This window comes from Bombus vancouverensis, chromosome 6 (assembly GCF_051014615.1).
Source record: "Bombus vancouverensis nearcticus chromosome 6, iyBomVanc1_principal, whole genome shotgun sequence".
Lineage (NCBI taxonomy): Eukaryota > Metazoa > Arthropoda > Insecta > Hymenoptera > Apidae > Bombus > Bombus vancouverensis.
The window spans coordinates 7,977,468-7,991,949 of record NC_134916.1 but is presented as its reverse complement, the minus strand read 5'-3'; the positions used below and the strand labels follow the sequence as shown (position 1 = coordinate 7,991,949).

The 14,482-nt window shown below is 34.0% G+C and overlaps 4 protein-coding genes across 5 annotated transcripts in view; 3 read left to right on the top strand and 1 right to left on the bottom strand.

The window, feature by feature from the left end:
* Positions 1 to 6,054, top strand: part of LOC117157935 (uncharacterized) — a 71,695-nt gene extending 65,641 nt beyond the window's left edge. The window contains exon 14 of the mRNA XM_033336290.2: positions 78 to 6,054. Coding sequence (XP_033192181.1) covers positions 78 to 260 — 183 coding nt within the window. The 3' untranslated portion in view covers positions 261 to 6,054. The remainder of the gene's footprint in view (positions 1 to 77) is intronic.
* A 127-nt stretch (positions 6,055 to 6,181) lies between these two features.
* Positions 6,182 to 8,071, top strand: Vps36 (vacuolar protein sorting 36). Of its 2 annotated transcripts, none has more exons than XM_033336293.2 (6): positions 6,182 to 6,399; positions 6,455 to 6,650; positions 6,728 to 7,089; positions 7,148 to 7,180; positions 7,383 to 7,598; positions 7,658 to 8,071. In XM_033336293.2, exons 1-6 carry the CDS (start codon positions 6,304 to 6,306, stop codon positions 7,829 to 7,831), a joined length of 1,077 nt encoding a protein of 358 aa, XP_033192184.1. In that variant the 5' UTR covers positions 6,182 to 6,303; the 3' UTR covers positions 7,832 to 8,071. The 2 variants fall into 2 exon arrangements, with proteins under 2 accessions (XP_033192184.1, XP_033192183.1); XM_033336292.2 differs by having other exon boundaries at positions 7,148 to 7,312.
* An 879-nt stretch (positions 8,072 to 8,950) lies between these two features.
* Positions 8,951 to 12,395, top strand: LOC117157936 (uncharacterized). The gene is made up of 10 exons (XM_033336291.2): positions 8,951 to 9,257; positions 9,377 to 9,423; positions 9,498 to 9,578; positions 9,688 to 9,894; positions 9,970 to 10,054; positions 10,141 to 10,263; positions 10,326 to 10,498; positions 10,593 to 10,694; positions 10,781 to 10,969; positions 11,040 to 12,395. Exons 1-10 carry the CDS (start codon positions 9,194 to 9,196, stop codon positions 12,231 to 12,233), a joined length of 2,265 nt encoding a protein of 754 aa, XP_033192182.1. The 5' UTR covers positions 8,951 to 9,193; the 3' UTR covers positions 12,234 to 12,395.
* On the bottom strand, positions 12,383 to 13,750 carry MCTS1 (malignant T-cell-amplified sequence 1 homolog). The gene is made up of 6 exons (XM_033336295.2): positions 13,526 to 13,750; positions 13,287 to 13,439; positions 13,113 to 13,213; positions 12,853 to 12,986; positions 12,698 to 12,765; positions 12,383 to 12,619 (listed from the first exon to the last, which is right to left on the bottom strand). The coding sequence occupies exons 1-6, from the start codon at positions 13,534 to 13,536 to the stop codon at positions 12,538 to 12,540; spliced, it is 549 nt and encodes a 182-aa protein (XP_033192186.1). The 5' UTR covers positions 13,537 to 13,750; the 3' UTR covers positions 12,383 to 12,537.
* Between the last annotated feature and the right edge of the window lie 732 nt (positions 13,751 to 14,482).

The window sequence follows — 14,482 nt, the reverse complement described above, 5'->3', positions numbered from 1 at the left end:
GTTTCGAATAATTTTTAATTATAAAATTTGTTAGGTATTGTGAGAAAGACATGCTAATTTCTTCAATCTAATTTCAGAACATACAGATAAGGCTAACTGTAGCGGAAGTAAACAATGAACAGGGTGTAAATTCGAAGCCGTACTCCGTCGGACACGTTATCGTGGGACCTACGTCAGCAGGACGAGCATTCGTCCATTGGCGACAAATGTTGGCTGCTCAAAGACGCCCTGTCGCCATGTGGCATCCGCTCAGGAAATGAAAGGATCGCGTAGGATGTTGGCAAAGCGAATATATAATAGAACGAAAATCTGCACGGATTTAAAGTATACTGGGAGAACGGTAGGATTACGTAGACACGATGTTGTAGTGAGTCATCCTGATATTCGTCCGAGTTTTCAGCCGTTCACTTTTAAAAAGCATTAGGTACTTTCCCATGCTTCAACGATTTTCTTTGGAATTAGAGCAACATTGCAAATTACGATATAGAAATTTCAATCTTTCAAATAGAAGAATTCTGATAAGCATTTTCGATTTTCGAGGTCTTCCTATTTTTGAGAATATTTCCATTCAAGAGAAAGAAGCTTGAGAAGGAAATGAAGTTACGTTTTTTTAAAATAGACCGTTCGAAACTTCGTGATCTTTTAGAATAACCCAATAATATACAGTATTAATTAATAGTCTATTTTCATTAACAAAAAGAATATAGAAGAGAGAAACCTAGATGATTTTGTTGACCTTTGAAAGAAACGATCACGTACAATTCGTTGGATTTATTGTATATAAATTCGTGAATTTACAGGGTGCTGACAAACTTAAGGCCTCAATGCGAAAGATTTTTCTATTCACGTTACGATTACTTGTAAGTATTTTACCGAATGTCCAGCTTTCTCTCTTTAACCGTTCTCCTCTATGCTCTAACGAGGAAGCACACTCGTAAACGTGTGGCGACACGTTCCAAGCAGAAACATGACAATTCAACAAAATCTACAATTCATCGTTTTCGATTTGATGGTATAAAATTCTCAATGTCAAACTCGTATCCTATTGTACATGTACTAAATGGATGTACATGATATGTTGTTTCGTCTAATGATAAGATTCGAATTGACGGCTCCGTGATGAAAGCTCACGCGATTTGCTCCAACGTGAATCACGACACAAGGTTACCGTTAAAATGGAAGATAAACAAGCAAAATTGTAAGAAACGTAAGAATGAATCGGGATGTAACACGGAGCTGATATCAATCATTTCAGACTGATATATCGATATCAAAAGTCATCGTCAAGCACAAATCGCTGTAGGTTCTAAATGGATCCACATCGTTCTCCATACCGTGTGTCCCTCCACGAGGAAGGTTCGAACGAACTTTGTGACGAGACCGCTGGATTCTCGCTACGAGGCTCAAATATTTGTATCGAGATATCGTATACGGCCGGCGAATGTCAGAGCCAAGGAATATCCTTTCTGCCTTTGTGAATTAAACATCAAATTGCATACGAAATTATGCACAAACCAACCCGTACGAATTAGCGATGGCATTAAAAAATGTGTTCTCCTCTTCTTTCTCAGTTTCTTTTCCTTTGCAAAGGAATACACGTATAAACCGATACATTTTAGAAAAGCTTAATCGAACCTTCCTTACGTGTATAAAGAAATGTCCATCAGAGACATCTTCTGAATGTATTCCGTATGTACCTATGTTGATATTAGTTAGAATGCAGTTTGTTTCTTTTTCGAGAGAGAAAAATTACCCTTTTCCACGTCGGATAATCATCGTGTTCTTTAACGCCAGGATTATTTATTAGTTTTTGTACGATACTTGTAAAAAAAAAGAAAACGTGTTTTCTTTTCTTTTTTTTTTTTCGTGCCTCTATTCTGGCGTATCGTTGTAATCTTGCTCGTTGTTCATTGAATGACTGGCTACATAGTTACAGAGGAATAAAAGAAATTGAAGAAAAAAAAAGAAAAAAAAGAGCAAGTAAAAGAAACAAGAAATGTTGCGCCGCAATTAAAAGATTCATTGCGACGTTGAAAAATTTATGAACGATGGAAGCTCTGTTTCAGGGTTTTATCAAGATGTAAATGTTGTTGTTCCCAATGAACTGTTAATGTTTGTACAGAGTTTATTAACGACGTACTCGACGTGCAGAGCATTCTTTTCCAAACGTGGACGATTGATCGCAATTCTTGATTATATTCTTCTCTTCTCTAACGACCAACGATCATCCTTTTCATATTTCTTCTTCTTCTTCTTCCTCTTCCTCTTCTTCTTCTTCTGTTCCTTCTTTCTTCTCGGAGAGTCTGTCCATCTCTTTTTGTTATTTCATTTCGACGATCAAATGGTTAACGTCGATTCCTTTCTCCTCTTTCCTGTTCGTGACAGTACTTGGCACATGACCGAATTACACCATCTTCAAGCAATGCTTGGTCGATGCAAATCTGTTGCCGGTTGTTTATACGTACACGGTACAGTTCATAGAAGAAATCTTACGTCGACTTAATCCTACAAAATTTGCACCATTACAATTCCATCGAACGTTCGAGGTTACGATAATACTCGATTATTCCTTGATATAATTGGACGCGTTATCATTTGGTCGGAATTATTTGTGCGGAATGTCATTGAAATTAGGAGAAGGTACGAAAACAATTATTCTTGTGATTTGACATGAAAAATGCATATTTTATTAAAATAATTTTCTTCGTCGTTAGTGTTAATTGATATTATCATCGTGATTGGATGATGCGTGCTGTTCGAAATACAGAAGAATGTTCATGGAAATCTTAATTTATAATTAACGATACGTTTATAGATCCGACAGAAATGGAAAACCACGCGATACTTCGACTAACGGGATCGTTAACGCAAATCGAACGAATTAGATAGCCTTTCGGACCTCATAGTCTATTCTATACCTATAAATTTTGTACCTCTTCGTACACGATAAAATTTAACAAACCTAACTCTTCGTATTACACGTACACATTACTCATACGCCACGTGTATATATACATATACAACATCTATATATATGTATAGTTACATTACGAGAGAATTTTACACTCTATATTATACATTTTTTGTCATAAATTGCCGACTATTTAAATCCATACTTATGAACTTATTCAGGATATTTTCTATCGCTAACTTACTATGGGACTAATATCGCTGAACTCTCATTAACTCCATAACTATATTTGTAAATTATCCATCGTGAACGATATGTATCTCTGCATCGTTTCATACAAAGTGGTCAGCGAGAACGATTGTGATTAATTATTACGTGCATACCTCGATCGAAACTTGAACGATTTTTAACGCCGATGAAATGAACTATCAACAATCGATTCACGAAATATCGAGTATTTCTTTATTCTTCAAAATTCAAAAAATTGTACAAAATCAAGAGAGGGTATTCGCGGATAAAGGGAAATTTTAGATCGCAAGTTCGATCCAGATCCAGTCAAATCAATCGATTCCTCTTTTCCTTCAAATACAACTCGTAGATAGCTCTTAATGAAAAAAAAGACGGAAAAGAAAAACGAGAAGGAAAAGAATGGAAGAAAATGACCCGACGCGACGAAGCTAAATCAATTGGATCGTCCTCGCGTTCCACTTTGTACTCATGAAACCGTACGTAGTACGTATGTATAATCTGTATACATGTAAGTGAAATTACCATTCAAAACACTGTTGTATATCAGCACAAAACTGATCTTTTATTCTTAATACCAACGTGGCGCACACGCGCCCGCACACACGCGTAAGTGGAATTGTTCACGTACGTCTGTCTGCGTCCGTGTACGCATATGTTACGGATACGTATTACTAAGTTTTACTGTTAAAAACTGGAATACATTGAACGTATGGCGCAGAACGATGAGACAGGGAGAGAACAATATTGAAGGCATTCAATAGCTTGCTTCTCGTTTACCAGAATTTAGTTTTGTCAGGGGCTAGCTATAGACGAAATTAAGAGAAACAGAGCGAACGAGAATAAAAGAGAGCGAGCGTAGAGTTGGAGCGGAAGCGCGAGAGGAGCGGGGGGACAGAAAGAGAGAGAGAGAAGGAAAGAAAGGAGCATGCAAGAGACAAGAGAAAATGGAAGTGAGAGAACGTGAACAAACGAGAGAATGTAAAGAGAACGCGAGGAAAGAATAGCGTGAAAGATAAGATGAGAACGAACGATCATCGGATAGGGAAAAGAAGGGAAAAAGGAGTGATGATGACAATAATAATGCCAATGCGATTCGTACTGCAAACGATACAGTTAACCACCTAAATAATAGTACTCGTCGATATGCATATATGTATGTATGTCTTAAATAAGTTTTATTGGTTATATTCAAAGAGTACTTTCTTATACTCTTGCTTAATTACGCGCGAGTTCAATTCAATAATTTACATTGTTAATCAGTTCTATACACAGAATGTTCTATCTTGAAACATTCTATGTTTGTATAAACGTTATCATTTATTTTACCACACCGATATAATAATATCTTCTCGCGGCACAGCTGTTTCACTCGTATCTTACGTTCTTTAGGATATTCTTGATTTATATTCTAGATATCGTATCGTTAATCACGTATAAAATTTTGATTAATCAGAAAATCAGGATTCGTGAGAAAAGGAATTACGATGCCTTATAATTTAGAAATCGCGATCAGAATTGTAGGACGAATCGCAACGCGTAGCCGTTGCATGAGCGTATATGATTCATACAAAAATACTATAAAGTTTAAATTGTTTTATATTTTTGTTACGCCTCTCTGTGATATAATAAGGGCACATTCACCTCACCCTGTATATGCATTGGTCTTTGTATCTTATCGACTAAGGTGAAACTTTATGAAGAACAATCCTTGCCAAGCCCTTCCTAATTACATTTCGGATTATGCTCGTGCGTACCGTCGCCAGATTCAAAAACCGAATCAAAAACCGTGCAAATTTAAACGATTATAAAAATGTTCAAGCAAGTTGCTGACGCTATCCTGCTTAAATGAACTTAAGGGAATTGTTAAAGCGTTTATGTACTTCGACAGACGCTGCATCGTTTCAAATAACCATATATGAAGTATTGGTAATGATTTTCAACGATCCATACCAATAAATGTTTTAATTTACTAATAATTTTAATAATTATTGTTTTATCGATGTTAAGGAAAGAACAGTTACAAACAAATTAATTAAGAATCTGAAGAGAAATCTATTTCTCGTGATAAAGTTAATTCTCCCCGTATGTTGGAAAAATCTTTTTATTTGCTATTATTCAATTTACAATAGAAGAATAAACAGAACGAATGTAAACGAAAACTTAACAAAATCAATTCCGATAAAGTAATTTTGATTTATTCTGCCTACAATTACTTGTTTCTAAACGAAATCTAAAAATAAATTACCCATGTATCATTAAATAGTTCAATTTGATCGTGTATGTAATTTTGCTTTTCAGTTTTTACGATCTCTTCATGTTACATTTAAAAGTACGGTATATTTAAAAGTATAGATTCATTGAGCGGAAAATGTATATGGAAATTTGTATAGATTTAAAATTATTAATTTTAATAATAGTAACATATCCCTTAAGGTAAGGTACGTTCGAGCTTGTGCTTGTGAAAGGTATAACGTGTATTGTTACACATTACATTATGCTATATTAATTATAAACAAACGAAAAACAACCTTACGCTAAAATCTGTGAAAAAAATATATTACAAATGAAAAGGTTAATCACTATACACAATCGTGTAATGTAACAAGTACACGGAAAATCACGTACTATTAACTATACATACATGATCATTGTTAATCATGGTTGCGATTCTATTTACACGATTCGTTTACTGAATAAATTCCAAACAAATATATTTAAAGTAACAACTAATGTCATCTATTTCGTGATTATCACCTTGAATTCCTGTATAAATTTTTGTCTATATATCCATATATAATTTTGCAAGTTATCCCAATTTCAATCTTTAAATTACTTAAAATGAAGTGGATATTTTAAATTACATAAAATTGCAATTGTTAGTACTAATTAAATAGTCGAAAGCAAAAAGCTTAGAAAATAAAATCAACTATTACATTACTGCTATTAGAAAACGCGTAGATAAACAAAACATAAAATATATCAACGATTTAGCGTTAGAGTGAAAGTAAATTGTAACGAAATCGAAGGACATCTTGCGGTTAGAATACGTCAAAATTGCCAGTAAGACAGTTTATGCCCGAGATAAACTGTTTTCTACGTGTCTTTGTAACACTCTTGATTTTGCATCTTAATCTTCAGAAATAATGAATAGATTTGAATACGCTGATTCTCGACTTCTTCCGAATGAAATTTATATAAGACGCGATGTTAGCATATGCATATACGATGGAGATATCAAGGTATGTATATTAATCGTAACATCAAAGTAAAACATAACCTTCAACTTTTTGACAGACAAATTTTGAAAGTGGTGAATTAGTACTTACCAGCCACAGATTTCTTTGGGGAAGACCTGGTGACATATCACGCGGTCATACATGCCTTTCGTTATCTCTTCGTCATATAGTTTTCTTCGAGGAAGAAATTCCTGGACCATTTTCCTTTGGACGCAGTAAAAAAGTTGTTATACACCTTTCTGAAGCTCCAATCGGTATATTATAATTAGTGAAAAAATATATTTGTAAATCAAGCTACGTAATAATGCTAATACTACATTTTGCTTTACAGATAAAATGCCTGGTCCGTTGGATAATAGCGTATGCAACTATATTAAATTCTCGTTTAAAGAAGGTTTGGATCCAAATTTTCATACACATTTGTCCGATGCTATTACGAGACGAATTTGGGAATTTACACCTATCGTGCCTCTGGAACATCCTGATAGCAACACAAAAAGTAGCAGAGACATTAATAAGCCTCTGCCGCAAATAAAGACACGAACCGGTATCATAGGTATTGAAAGAAGCCTTCAGGAACAACAGAAAGCAACAGACGAAAGCATATCAATGGCTTTTCAAGATCTTAAGAAGCTCATGGAAGTAGCCAAAGACATGGTTTCCATTTCAAAAACCATTTCGGCAAAAATACGGGTGAATCTCAACAAGATTACTTTGTAAAATTGACATTCATAATCAAAGACCATTGCAGGAGAGACAAGGAGACATCACAGAGGATGAAACGGTTAGATTTAAGTCCTATTTAATGAGTCTTGGCATTGATGACCCCGTTACCAGAGATGCGTATAAAAGTAGTAACGAATATTTCAAGCAATTGGCAAAACAACTTGCAAATATTTTAGAAGAGCCAATTAAAGTTAATATTCCTAGTAATCGTTACTAAATTTATAATACATGATAAATATTTAAGTAATTTCATTCCACAGGAAGTTGGGGGAATGATAACATTAACAGATGTTTATTGTCGTGTAAACAGAGCTAGAGGCTTAGAACTTCTTTCACCAGAAGATTTACTAAATGCCAGTAGACAATTAGCATCTTTAGGTTTACCTATAGTATTGAGAGTGTTTGATAGCGGAGTTATGGTTCTTCAGTCTCGATCGCACGATGATAATGTCATAGTTGATGTTATAGCTGATCTAGTAAGTAAATACGTCCGAACAGTTTTTGTATAAAACTTAACTTTATTTATTTTTTACAGATAAAAGAAAGAGGATCTCTAACAGCAGAAGAACTTGCTCAATCAGAGGGTATATCAGTCCTTTTAGCGCGCGAAAGACTGTTAGTAACAGAAAAAAGAGGAAAAGCATGTAGAGACGACACAATTGAAGCTTTAAGATTTTACCCTAATTTATTTTTGGAAAAAAATGATTAACACTGCCAATTTGCTCACTGCCATCATATGTATTGCTTTCATAATGTAAAAAATAACTTAAAATCTCCTATATTCTTTATGCTTTCACATATAGAATTGCATTATGTTGCAATATAAAATGAATCAAAACTAAATATTAAGCATTGCCATATATGCTATACCAACAATGCATCGATTTGAAAGGGAAACAAAATCTATAATGTATTCTTTGAAATCAATACTTATTTTAATCGAAAATAATTTTTGTAAATGTCCGAATGAGTAACTTATAAATATTACATTGAAACCAGTAAAATGTAATCATTAAGAATTCTTTATAAGAGTATGTACATAAGTCAGTATATTATTCAATATATGTATACGCATTTGTAAATAAATATTTTACTTGTTGCAATAACTCGAAATACTGTTTGCGAATTCGAGTGAATAAACCGGAAATAACGAGTATAAGTAAGTGAAATACCGATGATCACAGATTATAATACACGTATAAATGTAACGCGTACTTATCGATGACACTCCGTGAAACTAATTTTCAAGGCTGATAGAAATAATGATGGCATTCTCGCGAATATAGAATAAATACGATATTAAATATCTGCTTTCGTTTGTCAACGAATTATGAGAACTAGAAAAATTAGGCTTAACTTACAACTGTAGTGACATATATTTAGTGGTTTTAACAAGTTGGTAGTAATATAAATTATTATAAACTGTTATAAGCATTGATGTACAATTATAAAAAGATCATCGTCATGAATTGGTCGTAAATAAGATCAAATTAATAATTACGAGGTAATATCTGCACCATAGCAGATGTTAAAAGTTATTGAAAAGTATTGGTTATTTAAGAATTCTATGTACAAGTTAGCGAAAAATAAACTAGGAACATAGTGCCTAATTCTTCCACCATGTGAAATCAATTTTTTTAAGACGTTAATCTCTTAAGTGAAGATTGGTCAATACAAAAGTGGAAATTAAGATATTAATTTGATAAGTTTACTACAGTAATGCGAAATTGTTTATGAACATCAGCAATTAACTAACAATTAGTAGCCAATGGTTGAACCCGTTGCAATACATCACGTGATCATTCTCATTCCCTACAACTCACTCGAGTCGTTCGACAAACTTTACAATTTTGGTTTAAGGCTAGAAAAAAAAAAGATATTTCTATGGCGGTATAAGAAGCATTGTCTACAATTGTGATGTCACAGTAATATGATTGAGTGAATCTCTTGAAATTCGGAACACGCTACAATTCTTTTTTTTATTACAAACGTTACAAATGTTAATAATATTTATACGTTATTGAGCGTGTTCGTTATACCTTTAAGAAAATAAGACTCATTGACGTACAAAATGGCTTTACCTCCAAACTATAAGCAAGTGGCAATGGCTACTTCAAATATTGTTGCATCTAATCGTAAGTGTTGTTAACCTTAAATTGTTTAATTATATCAAATACCGTTTTTCCTTTTTAATCTGTACGTATTAAAAAAAGAAAAAGAAAAAAGTTATATATATATATTAACTACATTTCAGAAAGACTCAGAGCTTCTGGTGGAAGTAGCAGTAGTTCAACTAATAGCGTAAGTAAATTTCTTATGTAAATAAGCTTATACACGTTTCAAAATGTAAAGCTAATTTTTATAACAATCTATAGAAAGATGCACAAAGCCCATTCATTCAAACGCCTCATAGTCATCCAGGATTTACACCACAAAAAGTTGGGAAAAATACAAACGTACGTACCTTTTAAATATATAATATAAATATCTAATAAAATCATGTTGAAATTGTAACACTATTTTTGTAAATCTGTCAAAATTTTATTTTATGCTAATATCGAGTAGGCTGATTCTCGTATGCCCAAACCACCCAAGCCACCAGAAAAACCTCTTATGCCTTATATGAGATATAGTAGAAAAGTTTGGGATCAAGTGAAAGCTCAAAATCCAGAATTAAAATTATGGGAAATAGGAAAGATTATTGGACAGATGTGGAGAGATTTACCAGAGGAGGATAAAACAGAGTTTATCGAAGAATATGAAGCTGAAAAGGTAAAGATCATATATATGGGTATTATTTTTATACAACTGTAAAACTAGATATTAATACTACTTGAATTTCAATAGGTTGAATATGAGAAAAGTTTAAAAACTTATCACAATTCGCCTGCGTACTTAGCTTACATCGCAGCTAAAAATAGAGGAAAATCTGGTAAATATTTTACATTAGTAAGTAAATAAGTACACTACTTATTTATATTACATTCTTAGTACAATATATCATTATTTTTATCATAGCATTATGTGCCGCACAACAAAATAATGATGATCGAGAAAGTCATGAACGTTCTTCAGGCAGTACCAAAGGACAAGCAGCGCAAGATAGAAGAATAGATATTTTACCTGCAGAAGATGATGATGGTATATAAATTTATATAATTCGGACAAGTAAAAGTTATATAAATGATTTTTTTATTTTGCAGATCAAGATGATGGATATTCCGTAAAACATGTTGCGTACTCTCGATATACTCGAAACCATCGTCTTATTAACGAGATATTTAGTGATACTGTAGTGCCGGATGTTCGCTCAGTTGTTACTACACAACGAATGCAAGTATTACGCCGTCAAGTACAATCTTTAACAATGCATCAGGTATATATATATGATAAAAAAGAAGTTAATTTTTAATTATATTAATATAATATATATTATTTTATCTACTATATCATGGCATTACATGTTACAGAAAAAGCTCGAAGCTGAATTACAACAAATAGAAGAAAAATTTGAAGCAAAGAAACGTAAATTTATCGAGACAAGCGAAATATTTCAAGAAGAATTGAAGAAGGTAGGTTATCATTTTTAATAAGATATGTTCCATTAATTATTATTTGATAATTATTCAAATACCGAAGTCAAACATGCCTCTTTTAGCATTGTAAACCAGCTGTAGATGAAGAAACATTCAATAAGATGGTGGAACGACAATACGAAGCACTTAGGCGAGATAGATTAAAAGGTGCAGAAGAAAATCGCTCGGATGGACCTGCATCCAGTGAATCAACTCCAAATTCTACTCCTACTCCAACTCCTGCTCCTATTAACGATGAAACACCATCCGATGTAAGTATTATCTGTAACAATTGTTATTATTGATGCACAAGTATCGTTACGCATTGCTATTTCCTCGTAGGTTCCTGATCATGATGCAATAGATAAAAAGACAAATGGAACTGAAAAACTTAATAATGAAATTAAAAAGGAAACATCCTCACCACCATATACTGAAAATAAAGCAGAACCTTCATCAGCTCAAGGAAATTCTAATCAACATACATCTAATTCTGGAATGTACAGTGGAACTATTAGTCCACTACAGCAGCAGCAGCAACAACAACAAACTCCGCCGCCGCCACCACCACCACCACCACCAGCAGCACAACAACAGCAGCAGCAACAACAACAACCACCACCACCGTCTTCACAACCGCAATCACAACAGCAGCCACCACCACCAACTCAACATCATCAACAACCACCACCAATTCAACATCAACAGCAACCGCCACCACCACCACCAACTCAACATCAACAGCATCCACAACAACAACAGCAGCCACCGACGCAACAATCACAACCATCTTCTTTACAATCACAGCAACCTATTATTACTACTACTACCACTACTACTACCACTACTACTGCTGCTACTACTACTACTACAGCAGCAGTTTCTGCTAACACTAATGCACCTGCAAATGCAAATGCAAATGCAACTGCAAATACGCCGAATATGCCTCCTGTTTCTTCGCCAGCTCCTCCTATACAACATAATCCTCATCAACAAGGAATGTTAGCTAATCACTCGATACCGCCTCATCAAGGAACCCAGGGGACACAGGTGCTTCCACCTCAAGGACCAGTTTCTAATCCACATACACCGCAAATGATTCCACCGAATCAAGGTTACAGTCAGCAATATCAACCACCTACTCAGCAGGCTCAAAATGTTCCACTAGCTCCAAGACCTCCTCATCCATCCTATGCTTATTCTCAACAACAACCATATCATCAACCATATCCTCAATACGCACATCCGTATTACCATCAACCATATTCGCAGTATTCACCACATACTATGGGCCGTCCTCACGCCCATGGTCCTCACAGCCCGCACAGTCCTCATTACCATCCACAATCTCCTCATGCCGTTGGCGAAAATAATACTACTAATAACAACGTACCGGGTTCAAGCAACGCATCCGCACCAACTTCCGATGCTAGTAATTCATCTTACTCTCCAGCATCGGGACATTGTGAAAATGAACGTTCCGTTCCTTCAGAAAATCAAGAAGGCCAAGCAGATATTAAATCAGGATCTGGTTAATTATTTTTTATAACCGTATACTATTCTATCTATTCCCTTATAGATTTCTCTTGATTTTATGTAAACTATAAAATTACATTTAAATAATATCGATGCATTTAAACAGTTATAATAAATTTGTCATATACATTCAGTTTGTACAATAAAGATGCATTGACAATTTTTCTTTTTTATTTATGAGAGTAATTTCGTAATTGGAATTATCACTTCACAGCACATCTCATCTTCAAAAATGTTACAAAGTGCATTCATACAACAATCAATATATCCGTATAATACACCTTGGGTAATGTACATCAGTCTTCTATTTCACAGATTTCATTTGCCAAAGTCCATCGTTTAAGTAATGACAATTTTCTATGCCTATTCCTTTGTTCACCTTAACTCTGTAAATTACATTGTTATAACGCACAGAGCAGTCTTCATATTTTTCACATATTCTATACTAGGTTTCTTTTACTTACATATCATCTGTTGACAATGTAGTAACACCCACAGCTAAAGCATGTTGCTTGCCCTCTGCCATAACAGCCTATATTTCAAGTTAAGAATTTAATATGCTCAATTAATTTTGGAAATTGGTAAACAAGCTCATTCTAGTTATTTCAACAAAGGATACAACGACTGTTCCCTTTTCTACGGGTGTCATCTTTGCACCTTTCGACGTTAAACCAGGACACATAATGTTAGCTCCACTAAGAACAAACCTGATAGCACCTTTATCAACTTGTTCCATTGGTAAAAAAAATGGGTCTAGAATGTTTAAATTTTGTGTCGAAGCAAAATAAATTGTAAAATACAACAATATTTTGTTTGAAATTAACTTTCTATTAATCAAACTTTGTTTTGTCTTATTTATCGTAGGAAGATATCGCTTACATTTGTGTAACAATCTTAAAGTAGGCATCCAAGGTCCTTCACGTTGACGAAAGAACAAAAGATCTCCTGCCGCATTTACTATAATCTCTATATGGTCGTGACTAATCACAAAATAAACATAAACAAAATCATGTAATACTAAACGTAAAATCCATTACTTTTGAGATAGCTTACCATTTTATAATTCGAAAAGCATCTTTCTTTGGAACGATAGCATCTATATGACCGTCTAAGTGAGGATAAAGCTCCAAAAGCTTCGAACGAATTCCTTTTTGAACCGATGATTTCAATTGTTGTATACCAGAAACACTATCTTTTTCGTCGAATCTAATAAGATATAGCAAGCAATATCATTATATTATTATTGTTAGAAAAAGGTTATGTTCTTATAAGAGACAAAACGTCATACATACTTTTTAAACATTTTTCTCCCCTTTATAAAATAATATCGAACGTTGCAGAATTAGCGTATCAGTGTACAAAAAACTACATACAATTATTTATTAATTCTTGATGTCAACTTTAATTTTTCAAAAGTTTAAACGATAACCGGTATATGCAACGCGTGAATTTCAAGCTGTAATACTATATAAATACAAATACCGATCAATGCATGAACATTGACACGCAAGTGTATATATATATATATATATAAAATCGTGAAATATAATTATACGAGGGAAAGTTAGTTTTTTTTTATATAGAAGAATATTATAGAATGTAAGAATGTAATATCTTAGATTTACACTTATTTCGAATTTTACTGGCTACTGTAATTACATACTTGCTGCTTATAATTTTTCAAAGTTTTACTTCCCTAAGGGTCTAGTTAGGGGATAGTAGTAGCTCTGCTAAAACTATATGGAAGACCATAGAGAAATAAGACTATGTCGTCGCGATAGGATAGAACAAGGACGATACGTTAATCGGGTCTTTTATACGGGTTAAATTTAAATTTCGAAAGTACCGGAATAGTTTATTGTAAACGGGGAGTGATGGACGATCTGAGCTCTACGTATTTCATGACTGACATCTTGTCCGCGGTGACTCTCGGCTGTCTTACGAGCGTATTTTTGATAGTTGCGAAATCTTTCGCATGGTGGAGACTGTGTAAGATATTTTCGTATCTGGAAGTTTAGCATAAGTGTATATCTATCGCAGGTTGATATAGCCATAAAAGGGTTAAGATAAATATAATAGACGAAAGGTAATTCTAGGTGTCATATCATAGGTTATAAGTTATGCCGGTTTGTTTCCTTTAGTATAAATTGGCGGCGAGCATGTTTGGACGATCCATCTGGAGAAGTGGGCTGTGGCAAGTGGAATAACGACGAGGAGCAGCAGGAGGACTAATGAGAAGAAGGAAAACA

Coding starts and splice junctions, on each gene's coding strand:
- Vps36 (XM_033336292.2), top strand. CDS start 6,304: ATGAATAGATTTGAATACGCTGATTCTCGACTTCTTCCGAATGAAATT. Junction 6,400..6,454: donor TATACGATGGAGATATCAAG/GTATGTATATTA, acceptor ACTTTTTGACAG/ACAAATTTTGAAAGTGGTGA. Junction 7,599..7,657: donor TTGATGTTATAGCTGATCTA/GTAAGTAAATAC, acceptor TATTTTTTACAG/ATAAAAGAAAGAGGATCTCT.
- LOC117157936 (XM_033336291.2), top strand. CDS start 9,194: ATGGCTTTACCTCCAAACTATAAGCAAGTGGCAATGGCTACTTCAAAT. Junction 9,258..9,376: donor AAATATTGTTGCATCTAATC/GTAAGTGTTGTT, acceptor ACTACATTTCAG/AAAGACTCAGAGCTTCTGGT. Junction 10,499..10,592: donor AATCTTTAACAATGCATCAG/GTATATATATAT, acceptor TACATGTTACAG/AAAAAGCTCGAAGCTGAATT.
- MCTS1 (XM_033336295.2), bottom strand. Junction 12,766..12,852: donor TAGAAAAGGGAACAGTCGTT/GTATCCTTTGTT, acceptor CTTGAAATATAG/GCTGTTATGGCAGAGGGCAA. Junction 12,620..12,697: donor ACATTGTCAACAGATGATAT/GTAAGTAAAAGA, acceptor TGTAATTTACAG/AGTTAAGGTGAACAAAGGAA.